We start from the raw sequence: 15346 nt of genomic DNA on the forward strand, positions 1-15346 counted from the left end.
TACAGTAAATTATTAACTGTGAATATTATTAACAATGTCTGGGCAGCATTAAGATTGTTCTTTCTGGTTGTCATTGACATTTTTATAATTTTGGTAGTAAACAGGCATTACTTTTATAAAAATAAAAAGCAATAATAAAAGAATATATAAATTAATTGCAACTCTTTGGATTTCCCTCCCTCTCTCTCTATTTTAAACCTCACCCAAGGATATTTTTTCCATTGATGAGAGAGAGAGAGAGAAACATCAATGTGAGAGAGACACATTGATTGGTTGCCTCCTGCTCCTGTCCAGACCGAGGCCAGGGATCAAACCTGCAACCAAGGTATGTGCCCATGCCTGGGACTCGAATACAGGACCCTTTGGCCCACAGGCCAACACTAACCACTGAGCACACCAGCTAGGGCACAAATATTCTTTAACAGTTACATAATATTCTATCCTACAGGTCTATTTAATTTTCTAACCATTCTCATATAATTGGACCTTTAGTTTGTATCCAGTATTTGGTTATCAAATCGTGCTGTAAGGAAGCTAGAAATCTTTGATCATGAACTTTAGTTTATGCTTTTGGATGTTTGTCTAGCACTGATTCCTACTTTGGGAATTATTGAATCAAAGATTATGGTTGCTTTTTAGGCTTTTGATTCATACTGCTGAGTAAAATTGCATTTCAGAAGACATGCCAATTTTATACTAGCTGTGTGTGAACAGACCTGTTTCACCACATTCTATTTACCAATTTAATATACAAAGATAGTTCTATTTTGTAACTCTTTTGAATTATTACTGATTTTGTACATTTTTATTTACTAGCCACTTATATATCTTCCAATGTAGTTTGTCTGATTGTATTCTTTGCTTGGGGCAGCTTTTAATATTACCATACAAGCCTGGACAATGAAGACTGTCCATTTGATATTTATTGTTAGTTTGAGCACAAATTATTGCTGCTTACTGAATAGCCTGCAGGCTTTTCTCCAATTTTGGCTAAATCTAGGATAATTATTCTTTCTCCCAGAGAGGCCTGATATAGGAGTCATAATGAGACTTTAGAGTAGACATTGGTGTGTGAGAGGGTGGATATAGTCTACAGATGCCCATCTGCCCCTGACCCTCAGTCCTGCCGCTTCCACACAGGCTGCCAAGGGCAGGCCAGTGCGCCCGTCTAGGGCAGGTAGTTTGACTTGGTTTCTTCTGTAGTGCCCTGATCTTTAGTTTTTCCCCTTTTGCTTTTTTAAAAATTGAGTGAAGTGCTTGTTCAGATATAGAAACTTGTGTGTTCATGTGACTTTTTTGTTATTTAAGACTTAACAATTTTGTATTTTTTTAAATCCTCACACAAGGATGTTTTCATTGACTTCAGAGGGAGAGGGAGGGAGGGAGGGAAGGAGGGAGGGAGGGAGGGAGGGAGGGAGGGAGGGAGGGAGGGAGGGAAAGAGAGAGAGAGAGAGAGAGAGAGAGAGAGAGAGAGAGAGAGAGATTGCCTCCTGTATGCGCCCATGCGCCCAGACCGGGGATTGAACCTACAACCTAGGTATGTGCCCTGAGCGGGAATCGAACCCACAATCTTTTTGGTGTACAGGAGGCTGCCAGGGCTGCAGTTTTGCATTTTTCTTCATATCCTCACTGTACAAAGATCTCCCTGCAGTCACCTATGATTGAGATTATTTATGTATAGTTAAAATTAGAGATATTTGCTCATCGCAGAATATGAATCCAGGTTAATTACCCAGTGGATGACTTCTGTGCTTTCTCTCCTTTGCTGCGTTGAACCCAGTCCTGGGAAATGTAGCCTCAGGTGCAAACTGACAGACAGACCCAAGATGTTTGAACCATCAAATCTGTTAGGTCTGTGGATTCCATAATGGAAGCTCCCCGCCCACCACCAACTAAAATTGTTTTAAAATACCCTCATTTATTTCTGAAATCACATTTGCAATTGTGAGTTTGCATATGCAGAAACTGCAGATTGCTAGTTTAAATAGGAGTCTACCTCACGCTGGCTACAGTAGATATGTAGATTTATATCCATCTGTCATCACTATTTTTTTTTCGTTGTTGTTGTTAATCCTCACCTGCGGCTATTTTTCCTGTTGATTTTTAGAGAGAATGGAAGAGAGGGAAGGTAGGGGAGAGAGAGAGAGAAAGAGAGAGAGGGAGAGAGAGAGAGAAAAAAAGAGAACGAAACATCAATGTGAGAGACACACATTGATTGGTTACCTCCTGCATGCACGCTGGCTGGGGGTGGGGATCAAACCTGCAACCCAGATATGTGTGCCTTGAATGCGAATCGAACCCACAACCCTTCAGTGCAGGTCAGCACTAACCAGTGAGCAACACCAGCCAGGGCACTAGTTTTTAATATAAAGGAAACTGCTCCTAAGTGGCACTTAGCTTTTTTTTTTTTTTTTTTTTTAATCACATTGAACCCAGAGCTTGGATTTCTTGGTCAGTAAATTAACTGTTCCTTATGTTGATGTGGAGTATTTTTAAATTTCAAAACATTATTCTATCTACGTAGTTTTCACAGGATCAGTTAATTTTGAGGGGTTTTCCAGAGTCTGTGTGGCATTGGACTTGTGTTTACCCAAATATTACGTGAAGCAAGAGGCCTATCAAGTGGCCTGGCAATCGTCTGCAGCAGGATTAGCCTCTATTAACCGCTTTTAAGCAAGTTAATTACCTTAAGGCAGTGGTTCTCAACCTCCTGTCCCTTTAAATACAGTTCCTCATGTTGTGACCCAACCATAAAATTATTTTCGTTGCTACTTCATAACTGTAATGTTGCTACTGTTATGAATCGTAATGTAAATATCTGATATGCAGGATGGTCTTAGGCGACCCCTGTAGAAGGGTCGTTCGACCGCCAAAGGGGTCGCGACCCACAGGTTGAGAACCGCTGCCTTAAGGGAAAGGCGTTTGAAGGATTATAACTTGTTCAGAAAATAACCATTGCATTTAAAACGATAATATATGTGGGAAGTTCCCTTTTTCTTCCTATGTGCCTTATGTCTTCTCTTGATGGCGTTTGAAAAAGCTGTGTGTTCTAAAGTTTGGTACCGGGCCGAAGCCAGAAGCAAGACAAAGGCCCTGGCTGTTCACTGGGATCTTCTTCCAGCCGCTCCTGCCTCCATCAAGACTCCAGCCTCCTTCCTGTCTGCTGTCAGCAGCCACCTACCATCCCCGGTCTTCTCGGTGTTCACCAGTTTCTTCTCACTTGCCTTCTTGACTTTGAAAATTTCATTCCTCATCTTGGGTTTGTAAATCCTTCTGTGACAAGTCCTCCCCCTCATTATTCCCTTTGTCTGTTTTGAAAGAGCAAAGTCCTATTTGGCATGTTGTAATTTGCTGGGTTTGCTTTTCTTTGTTTCTCTGCTATATTATCTTGAGCTCCAGAAGCTTCTCTGATGGAGCGTTTTGCTTTTTATGGAGTCTTTGTGTTGTCTGAGCCCCTGGTCCTTCCTGCAGGAATGCACCTGGTATCTGAGACCGGCCCAGGCCTTACACCTCAGTCCAGTCTTCCCTGCTTTCTTGTCTGCCTGAGAGCGAGCAGTGCTGCTGGTGTTCAGGAAGCCTGGAGGAGTCCAGTGATTTATAGACTTGAAAGATCACAAGATGATTAAAAAGGGGCCAGTCATACTTCCTCTCCTCCATCAGGGAAGAGTGGGTGATGGGTAATGACAGGTGTTGTGCGGCCAGAATCGGCAGCTTTATTACAGCCCGATAGGAATCCCGCCACCTGTGAGGGAGACCCTGGGATGTGCATCCTGTCCACTCTGTCGGGTAGGAAAGTACTAGATAGATTTATCAGCCCGAAACATAGAAGAATAAAGTATATTGCTGAAGATGTGAGGGCTCCTATTGAAATACAAGTACTGAGAGTGCTGACTGCCAGAATGTGGATTTATGGGAAATAAAGCCCTAAAATACTTTTCTCCAACAACAACAACAAAAAAATAGACCTTTTGGAAACAGTTTTTTCTCTCTCTGTACTTAGCTCCCATTGAGCTTAAATTGCTCTCAGTATTGTGATAATGACAATTCACTATTACAGGATGTGGAAGATGAACCAAATAAATTAACCAGCTGCTTTTAAGGTAGTTCGCTCAATGGTAACCCTCTAAAACGCTTTGTAGAACATTCGTGCTTGGAAGGTCTCGAGGCAGTTTTATGACTAGAAGAAAGAAATGGATTTTATTAAATGTCAGTGAAATATAGGCAGATCGTTTTGTGGTAGTTAAATGAGGGTGGGATGTTTGTAAGAAAAGCAGCCTATCTTTACTTAAATCACTGAAGCAGAACTTTCCCTGGCATTCCTGCCAGACAATGTGCTTCTGCTTGAAATTCCCATAGATTAGGATTAAAAAAGCAAACGGAGAGTGGATTGTCTGGTCCTCTCCCTCCTGTAGGAAACCGTATGTCCTACAAAATGTGATAAATCAAATCTTGCATGTACAGCAGATGTATTTGGAGAGTTTCAAAGGACAGTAATCGGAATGATTCCATAATTATTAGCTGACATTTAAAGTTTCATACTATGTATTGGTTGGAAAATAGGACTCATTAGTGAAGAATAAAGTGGAGTGGTGAGGGAATGCAGAAATGGAGGCTTCCAGGGCCAGGCAGGTAACGTGGAGGAGAAGCAGACGAGGTACAGAGACAATGGGGAGAAGGGGGCTCGGCAGCAGCCGCAGAGCCTTCCGCAGGCTGCAGACACATTTCAAATAAACACTTTCAGACCCAGTTGACATCCCTGAAATAAAGGAACTGCAATTACCTAAACTGAATAGGGGAAGATTAGCCTTAAAAGTAGTTTTCAAAATTTTGACAAGCTGTGCACAAATTATATCCTCTGGCATTGAGCAAAGGGAAATAGACCAACATTTCAAGAGTAGAACATGGGGTCAATGCAAGTGAGTCCTTTCTCAAAGCAAGGAGATTTATATATTATACGTTTTTATTGATTTTAGGGAGAATGGAAGGGAGAGGGAGAGAGAAACATCCATGTGAGAGAGAACATTGATTGGCTGCCTCCTGCACACCCCCTATCGGTGATCGAGTCCACAACCTGGGCATTTCCCCTGACCTGAATCCAACCAGTGACCTTCTGGTGCATGGGACAACGCCCAACCAACTGAGCCACACCAGCCAGGGCAAAGCAAGGATATATAGTAATTATATAAAGAGTCACAGGATTCTTTTCTTTAGGTTTTTGAGATTAGGGCAAATTCTACTGGACATCACTAACTACAGATGGGCTAAGTAACAAGGGTTTGGGGGAATTTCGTAGCTCCTCTTAAAGGAAACACATTGTGTGTATGAACAATGAAGGAAAGAATAAGATTAGTATACCTAGGAAAGCCTACTCAGTATTTGTTATTTATTATGCCTGTGTGTCTAGCCAAGTATAGGATGTGGGCTCTATCCCCAATACATATACAGCTTGGGAGATGAGAGATAAATACATGCATCTTTGTGAACAAAATAGAATATGGCACTCATTATCCTTCGATAAAACCAGCATGACCTTAAAACATATACTGAACTAAGAAATTAGGGGGAAATTTTTTGACTTGCAAAAGAATTCTTCTGAACAATGACCTTCTAATATATTTAAGGCTTCTTATGTATACACTAGGGGCCTGGTGCACGAAATTCATACATGGAGGGGTGGGGGTCTCAGCCCGACCTGCACCCTCTCCAATCTGGAGCCCTCAGGGGATGTCCTACTGATGGCTTAGGCCTACTCCCCGTGGTTCTCTGCTCTCTGCGGACCTGCCTGTTTGATGCCACCTAAGGCCCTGGTGTCTGCTCTCTGTGGGGTCCCTGTGGGAGACTGCTTGCCCCTCGCTGCCACAGCCAGGGGCAAGCAGGGCCCTGCTGTCTCCTCGCTCGCTGCCGGCGACGTTCTTGCCCCGCCCCCGGCCGTTCGGCGCCTGCGGACGTAGGCCCGGAGTGGCTGGGGGTGTTCTGGGACCACGGCCGCTCCGAGCCTACACACAGGCCTACAGGTTCAGAGCGGCCTGGCTCCTGAGGACGCCTGTCCCCAGGACACAGGCTGCTTGGTGCCGGTGTGCACGCAAGTGGCCGCCCCACCCCTGGCTGCTTGGCGCCTGCATATGCAAATTAACCCGCCATCTTTGTTGGGTTAATTTGCATACTCACTCCTGATTGGCTGATGGGTGTTGCAAAGTGATGGTCAATTTGCATCTTACTCTTTTATTAGTGTAGATTACTGCTCATTTTTTCATCCAAAAAATATAAAGGTAAAATGATTGAAACTACTGCTATTTGAAAAACATCAGAAAATAACTTGAGTCTGGCTGGTGTAGCTCAGCAGTTGAGTGTTGATCCAGGAACCAAGAGGTCACCGGTTTGATTCCTAGGCTGGGCACATGCCTGAGTTGTGGGCTTGATCCCCTGTGAGGGGCGTGCAGGGGGCAGTTGATTGATGATGTTTCTCTCTCATCGATGTTTCTATCTCCCTCTCTAAAAAAACTCAATAAAAACATTAAAAAAAGAAAATAACATGAATCATGTCTAAAATTGTAATGTAAACTAACATTTATTTCATTTACAGAAGTTAATATATTAGCCCCACACACACTTTTTTGAGCACCCTATCAGTTGCACAGAATGCCATGTGCTGTCTGTAATATAAAACTATCATTAAGGGAGAAGCTTTTTTGCTGCTTTGATTTCATGTCAGAGCATGACACAAGATTTGTAGCAACAGAACTCTGGAAACTCAGACTCAACCACGAGACGGACTGAATTCAGAATTCTCTCCTTCCTTCCTTCTTTCCCTCTGCTGGAAGTTTTCTTTGGAGCTAGAGCAGGAGACAAAGGGAGGCCATGGTCCAGCCGGCCACAACTTCCTACCGTAACCAAAAAGCACACCAACCACAACAGAAAGGATCAGTTGGAGTGAATTTGGACTTTGGTTGCTATTGCAAAACTTCATTAACAATTTTCCATAGTAATGTTTTATTTAAAAATAGTTACAGTTTGTGTGAATTAATTCTAATTCATATTCAGTATACTCACACATTCCTTCTTTTCTAAATTTCAGTGAATTTTTGAGTTTCACTGTTTTGTTTCAACTATTCCCCTAAATTATCTTGACTGTAAAAATAAGAGAATAATGGATTTTTATCCCCATGTTTATTAATATTATAAAAATAATTCACATTTCATATAGAATAAGTATAAAATAACATGAAAATCTATCACTTATTTCTAGGATTGGATTAATTATTACTTTATGATATTTTTCTAGATTTTTATATATGGATACACATTCATATTTTATTTAAGTGTCATTGTATTTAAAACTGTTTTACAATCTGCTTTTTTATTTAATATGTCCTGAACATCTTTTTATGTTAATATCCTATATAATAAAAGGCTAATATGCAAAGCGACCGAAAGGCAGAATGACTGGTTGCTATGATATGCACTCACCACCAGGGGGCAGATGCTCAACACAGGAGCTGCCCCCTGGTGGTCAGTGTGCTCCCACAGGGGGAATGCCACTCAACCAGAAGCGGGCTTACGGCTGGCAATCCAGCGGCGTTGGTGGGAGCCTCTCCCGCCTCTTCAGCAGCACTAAGGATGTCCGACTGCTGGCTTAGGGGGAGCGGGCCTAAGCCATCAGTCGGACATCCCCTGAGGGTTCCTGGGCTGCGAGAAGGCTCAGGCCGGGCTGAAGGACTGCCTCCCCCCACCCCCGAGTGCACAAATTTTGTGCACCGGGCCTCTAGTAAATATATAACCACATTTAAAAATGAATGCATATGCTTCATATGTCTCACTCTACTGCTTTTTACTCAATCATTCCCGAGTTTTTAGTTCATTTCTGGCTGTTATAAATAACTTTACATACATCTTTACTCACTTGTCTGATCATTTCTTAGCATGAATTTCTAGGCATGGACTTACTGGTTTCATTTTTAAAGCTTTTGAGCCATTAATGCTAAAGGATCCTCTAGGAAGATAGTGGGAATACTGCTGGGTAGTTTGAGGAGGCCTTGTTTCCTGCACACACACACACACACACACACAAACACACACACACACACACTGTCTGACCTTTTCATTTGATTCATCTTTGTCAGTTCTTTCCTTTCTTTCTCCTTCATCTGTCAATTCTAGGACCATTGCTATACTGTTTTGAGTGTTAATTTTATAAAATGTTTTACTTTCTGGCAGGGCCAATACACACACACACACACACACACACACACACACACAAATTGCTTAATTTAAAAAAAAATTCCTGTTATTCTTACATATTTTCAAATGTATTTATTGTATTTTAGAAGTTCTAGAAATAATCCCTTTGAGAATTTCTTCGGGCTCACATTAAAATCATATGTTGATTTAGAAGACTTAAACTCTTCATGAGAATTTTGAGTCTTATTATCCAGGAATATATTGTATCTTTCCATTTATTTAGTTCTCCTTTTATTTCCCTCAGTAAAGTATTTTTGTTTTTGTCATGTAGTTAGTACCTGCACATCTGTTTTTGGTCATTAACTGTTAGAGCTGTGGACTTTCCCTTGTTTATAATTGTGATTGTATCCCCTAAAGTTTAGGCTTGTAGTATTTGTATTCTCATTTCAGAGCGCTCCATTATAGTTTGATTTCCTCTTTCACCCAACGATATCATTTTTTTTAATTTCAGTTATTTTGTTTTGCTTAACCTTTATTACTAATTTCTTGCTTAATTTTGTTGTCACCTGAGAACAAGAAAGATTATTTTTGAGGTTTTTCTCTGTTTTATGACTGTCATCCATGTGAAGTCAGAGAGATTTCTCTGGTTCCCTGGATAAGTCCTATTGTTTACAAATACTGAATTTTTCCATATTGCTAGTGGTGTTTTTCTTGTTAGCTCATATTTACTGAGAGGTCTATTTTCAGTGTTTAGAGTTGAAGTTGCTGCAAATTTGTAATAGATTTTTCTGAGAACTTGTTCAAATCTTTTATGTTGGATGGTGGTGGGAGAAGGAAGTTTTTGTTATTGCCTGAATCGGAACAAAATTGTCTTAGAAAAATGGCTGCCAAAGAACATGATCATTGGTGCAGCAGGGAACTGCTTTATTTTTTTTAAGCCTGCTTTCTGCATTTACTAAGGAATTTGAGTGTGCACAGGTACTGTCCACCTCTCATAACTGGCACAACTGTCTTTGGTAGGTGCCTTTCTGTTGCCTGCTTTCCTTCTGAACTGTGTCATCAAGTGAAGGTCGGAGTGGCTACTCAGGTGTCAGCTACCAGTGCTGACCAAAGCCTGTGACCTGCGTGGCATTTTCCCATGACTCCCCTCACCTCCAGCCCCCTCTGCCCAACCAACCACTTCCCAGGCAGGCTTTTTCTTGTAGTGAGTTGAATCATGGCCTTCACTGGGGTCTTATTTTTATCATTTTATAGAATTTTTAACTTAAGATATGGGGCATACTTAATTTTTCTAAAACACAGGTGCAGATTGTTCCCTTTTTAATCCTGCCTTGGTCATGTCTAGGTGGGAATTGGTGAGGACAGGAACTTGATGTAGTCCTCCACCTCCACCTCCACCACACCTTCGTCCTGACCAGCATAGTTCCTCCCAGCAGGTGGTCATGGGGCACTCCCTGGCCCCAGCCCAGTCACCCAACCTGATCCAGACCACAGATGGAAGAGAAACATTTCAGTCTTATCAGTTCCTCATGTTTAATATATGAATTTGTTTTCAGCTACCGTAATCTTTAGTGGAGTGTGTACCAGGAGTATATTCACAGGTTTTTTTCCTCGTTTCCTAAATTTCATACCTGCCCTGTCACAAAATACCAAGCACATTCAGTGACCTACCTCCTTGGCTCTTTGGGAAAGCTGAATCACAGACAGAGAGGACCTAAGGGTCTAACAGGAAGCAGGGACGCATGGTGTGGCGATTTCTTTCTTAGGACCTGGGCTGGGAGAGCACGAGAGGGTTAGCAGGTCTTTGAGGGGATGTCCTGTAACTGTCTAATGGAAAGACAGGACTCCATGTGTTCCGTAAAAGCCCTGCCTCCAGTCTCCACTGTGGAGGACATCTTTCTTTTCCATGGATAGTAAAGAACTTCAAGCCCTTATGGCATTTAAAAGTGACCATTCTCTGCTTATTTGTGAAGATGGACACATTTGATTATAGGATTTTCCCCTTTATTTTGTATTTTTTGACTATAAGAGCCTAACTATTGAGAAAGACATGTTAAAAAATATAAGTAAAATATGAATTTGCTCTCTTTCTCCTATACTCATTTCCCCCCTTCTTTATGGGTGGGAAGGGACATAGAATATACTAAGGTAAAGTGAAATCTACTCTGATGATAGGAATTTTTTAAAATCCTGTATGTCATCAACATTGACTTTTAAATGGTAGGTAAACATGTTTCAGGATTACATGTGTGAGGTTATTGTAAGTTATACATTGTATAAGTACATCTTGTATATATTAAGTTATATATTGTATAAATGTCTTTTCTTAAAGTATTTAAATTGGATATATCAAGAAAAACTATTTTATTGTACCTTAATAATTCATGAATTATTAAACTACAGCCTTAGAGGTTTGTACCAGTTATATTTGGTAATAAAACTTACCTAGCAGATATTTTTTTAATACATTCTCCCCTTTACAGTAAAGACCCTAGCTACTCTGAACTTTTAAAATAAGTTTAATCCTAAAGCAAATTTCTCTTATGACATGAATTACTGTTCAAATGCCATTTAAAAGTTATTTTTCTTGGGTTAAATGAAAAACAGACTGCTTCTAACTATTGTGGTTTAATCTGTAACTAATATTTTTACTTTCAGAGAGACATTATGAGGTTTTGATTTCCCAATTTACCAAATAAATTAATTCTTGGGCAATCATTTGAAGAACATTTTGTGATACAGATCTTTTGACTAATGTGCAGTATTCTCCATGAGTTTGGTATGTTAGTGCCATCTTGTGGCTTGACTTTGTAGTAACTTCAACACATACATTTTAAACAGTGTCCTGGGTAAGATAAAATGTAGTGGAAATTCTTTCCAAAATGCAAATGATATAGTACTATGAGTCTGAATAAAAATTGCCAAGAATAAGTTGTTTGTCATTTGGTCAATGGCCAGGCAAAAATAGTAAGGAGGGAATCTATGCATGCTTTTTGGTTTCTAAAATTCTCTTTTTATACTACTTGTCCCTAGTTGCTGCTGTTTGAACGGTCTTGGATGAGCAGATGGAAGTCTTCTGTTCTGCATGAAGGGGAAGGGAACATAAGGAGTGTGAAGTGGAGAGGCCATCTGATTGCTTGGGCCAATAATATGGTAAGAGCCTGTCACCATCTTCCTAATGCTTCTTCAGGAGAAAGAGGGGCTGCAATGAGAGGGCTGTAACCAGGAGGAAAGATGCCACTTGTTGCGGTGGTCACTGCTAAAGGATACAAATGGCAATTCATGTCATACCTGGAAGGTTAAAGAAATTAGATTGCTCTTGGCTTTCATAATAGAGGAACTCCCAACATATTCTGGACTCTATTTTAGAGGAAGAAACCTGAGGCATGGAGAATAGTCAAGTAAATGAAAAGGCATCTTAATAATTGAAGGGCTGCATTGGGAATGTGATCTTGAAAATACTTTTTGCCTAATAGCCAAGGGCAAGTAACAGTTGAGATGAAACAAGTGCACAATATTGCTGATTCCATTTTACTCCCAATATAATCACAAGAAAAATATAGGCTTGCCTTATAAAAAGTCAATCATGATATTTGGTGCTACACTTACTTAAAAGTTTACTCAATATGAGTTAGAGCAAATAGAAAGTTTAAAATTATCTTTTTGACATCTGGCATATCGTTTTGAATTTTGAGGTATAACTTAGCAAATTAGTTCTATTCTATTCTCCCAGAATCTACCTTGCTATTCAGGACTTACTTTTCCTGGGTCATAGGAAAGGCAAGCAAACCTGTGGCCTCTGGGTTTATTTTCACTTAGCTGCTTGCTCGATGTTTCCATGTGAGTATTTTAAATGTCAAGTGTAGTTTTCTGTACATAGTAGATTTTCGATTTCACAGTGTTTCTGAAAAGCAAACTTCATTTTGTAGTGAGTGGAATGAATGTTACACAATTAGAAATGTTACTTGGCTGTCATTTTGGAAATGCAGTTGTCTGCACATTTCACATTTGTGTTGTATTTGAGCCACCGATGCCATCCACTAACAAATCGCCGTCGTGCAGAAAGAAGCACAGAGGCTTTCTCTTGTGTGGGGTTCTCACAGGTTTGTGTGGAGGGGGAGCATTTTCCTTTGCGTGACTCCCACAGGGCTCCGTAGACACCGTCAGTGTTCTGCAGAGCTGGTTGTCAGTGGTGTGTAGCAGTGTTTTCCGTTACTTTTCTTCTCCCCAGTAGAGCATGTTAATGCTATTTTATTTTCCAGGGTGTGAAGATATTTGACATCACCTCAAAGCAAAGAATCACTAATGTGCCCCGGGATGACATCAGTCTTCGCCCAGATATGTACCCCTGTAGCCTCTGCTGGAAGGACAGTGTGACACTGATTATCGGCTGGGGGACTTCTGTCAAGGTGGTTTTGCTTGTCTTAGAATAAGTCCATGTTGTTATAGATTCATTGAAGATGCTCCAAAGGAATATGAGTTCTTGAATGCTTCTTGCAACTAAAATACTTTCACTTGAGTATTATCAGCATGTGATAATCATTTAATGCTCAATCCTTTCATATGCTTAAGTTTTAAGATAGAGTCTTTCTTTTCCATGCCATGAAAAATAAATTGTGGCCCAGCCAGTGTGGCTCAGTGGTTGAGCATTGACCTATGAACCAGGAGGTCACGGTTCGATTCCTGGTCAGAGCACATGCCCGGGTTGCTGGCTCGATCCCCAATAGGGAGCATGCAAGAGGCAGCCGATCAATGATTCTCTCATACTTATGTAATGAAATGCTATGAAGACATTAAAGAATTGTGGAAGAATATTTAAATAATATATTATTTGTAGTAAATTGTTAGTTTTATAAAATATTTTTTAAAAGGTGGTTAATGGTGTTCACTTTGTGCTGAGACACCGAATAGTATTTGTATTTTTCCCTTTGGGTTTTCTGTATTTTAGAGTTTTCTATGTTGTAGCTATACTTAGGGACAGCAACTATAAAAGAACATAAGAAATACTAACTAAAGACAAAGGAAAAAAACCTGATCCCTGATGAAAGTGGCAATGATCAGTATTTAATTTTAGATTTTTTTCACCTCCATGGCTGATCTTATGTAAATTTTTTGTGTCCTATTACAAAATAGAATATATTTACTTTAGAAAATATAGCAAAGAAAATATCTCTAGTCTTACTACCCTAAAACAACCAGGTGTTGAGTGTTGTGTGTGTGAGTGATAAATACTAGTGTGTGTGATATATATATATATATATATATATATATATATACACACATTTTTTTTTCCTTTTTTCATATATATATACACATATACACACACACACACATTGTATACATATAATTTAAAATAGGGATTAGCAAACTTACTGTAAAAGGCTAGCATTATGTATTGTAGATTTTAAGCTACATTTTGTTTCTGCTGAATATTTCATTCTCTCCCCTCCCCTCCTCTCCCTTCCCTTTAAAAATGTAAAAACTATTTTTAGCTTACAGATCTGAAAAAAAAAAAAGGCCTGGGCCAGGCTATAGTTTACCTGATTTACATTATATAACACATTGATTTTAATATACTCAAAAGAAGAAGAGTGTGTACCACTTTTGCTAAGTATTACTTAGCAACAATAAAATAAATCACCAATATGTAATCAGAAACACAAGACCTAGTACGAATGTTGCCCAAATGAGCCATTGGCCTTTTTTGGATATGTGCTTCTGCCAGAGCTTTATTGTCTGATGACAGAAGTAGCTCTTAAGTAGAATTGGAAAGAATGGGCCATTTGAAACGTTATAACTATATAATAGTTTCCTTCCTTTCTTTGCCCTGGAATAAGACTTTATTGAAGAATAATGTTGAAGAATATAAGTAACAGTTGCTATATATCATGGAAATTAATTTTTGTCACTTAAGTCAGTGGGTAGATTGTGTGCACTCCATCTTCAGTACTACATGGTTAATTTAATGAAAGTATCATATAGTGAATGACATGTTATGAAGAGTTTTCCATCAAGTGAGTAAAATAACCTGTGAATTTATTTTCTAGGTATGCTCGGTGAAGGAACGGCATGCCAGTGAAATGAGGGACTTGCCCAGCCGATATGTTGAAATAGGTATGCCTTCCGTGAGTATAAAACTTCAAAGGAGACTCCGTTTTGCTAAGGGGAAACCTAAGACCATGTTCTTCTTCAGGTCTTATCGCTTGGAACCGTGATGAAACTGGTCAAGGAGCGTTTGTTTTAAGTTTTGAAACTTCATTCCAGAGACCCTTTTGTCTAACTATATTTCTAATTTTTACACAAGAACTTTGTAGTTGGCTTTGAAGTTGAAGACCTGGGCTCTGGTTCTGTCTACTACCTGGATTTGGAACAAATTCTTACCTACCTCAGTATTCTTATCCGGAAATTGTGGAAAAGAATACCTGTCTCACATGTTGTTTGTGAGAATTCCAAGAGTTAATATGTGCACAGCTCATAGCACAGTACTGACATCTGGTCCTGTCAGTGTGTGTTTTCTGAATATTAATTTTCATCATTACTGGTCTGGTCCAAACTGCCATAATCTCTTTTCTGGATCACTGCAGCAGCCTCCTAACTGGTTTATCTCCGTCCCCTGTGAATCACTGTAATCTAGTCTCCCCAGTGCAGTCAAATTACAAATCAGATCATGTCACCACCCTTCAGTCTCCTCCTGTTGTTCTTAGGATTAAAATGAGACTCTTGGACACGACCAGAGGGACCTGTGCCAGCCCTCACCTGCCTCTCTGGCATCAGCCAGGCTTCTCCTTGGTCTCTGTGCTGCAGCTGCACTGGCCTGCTTACACCTACCATGCTCCTTCCTCCCCTCTGTCTAGAACGCTCCTCCTGCTTCTTTACTTCATTGACCTTGGATCATCCTTAATCACACCTCAGGTCAAGTATTGCTTTCCTGGGAAAGCCCCCTGGGCCTCCCCAACTAGGTCACATCCCCCCATTATGGGCATGTGGAACTCTCCTCTTTTTAGCACTTGTTTCCGTTGCAGTGATCGTGTGATTATTCATTGCATATCTGTCTTTTCCACGAAACTATAGCTTCCTTCAGAGTACACACTTGGTCTGTCTTTGCTCAGTGTTTGTACCTCAGGGACCTGGCACAATGCCTGGCACATAGGAGATGCTAAATGATATT

The 15346-nt window shown here is 40.2% G+C and overlaps 1 protein-coding gene across 1 annotated transcript in view; it reads left to right on the forward strand.

The window, feature by feature from the left end:
* VPS41 (VPS41, HOPS complex subunit) overlaps positions 1–15346 on the forward strand; it is a 121274-nt gene that overhangs the window by 62623 nt on the left and 43305 nt on the right. The window contains exons 8-10 of the mRNA XM_006085361.3: positions 11212–11331; positions 12441–12587; positions 14226–14292. Coding sequence (XP_006085423.1) covers positions 11212–11331; positions 12441–12587; positions 14226–14292 — 334 coding nt within the window. The remainder of the gene's footprint in view (positions 1–11211; positions 11332–12440; positions 12588–14225; positions 14293–15346) is intronic.

The sequence above is a fragment of the Myotis lucifugus genome, unplaced genomic scaffold, assembly GCF_000147115.1.
Source record: "Myotis lucifugus unplaced genomic scaffold, Myoluc2.0 scaffold_18, whole genome shotgun sequence".
Classification (NCBI taxonomy): Eukaryota; Metazoa; Chordata; class Mammalia; order Chiroptera; family Vespertilionidae; genus Myotis; species Myotis lucifugus.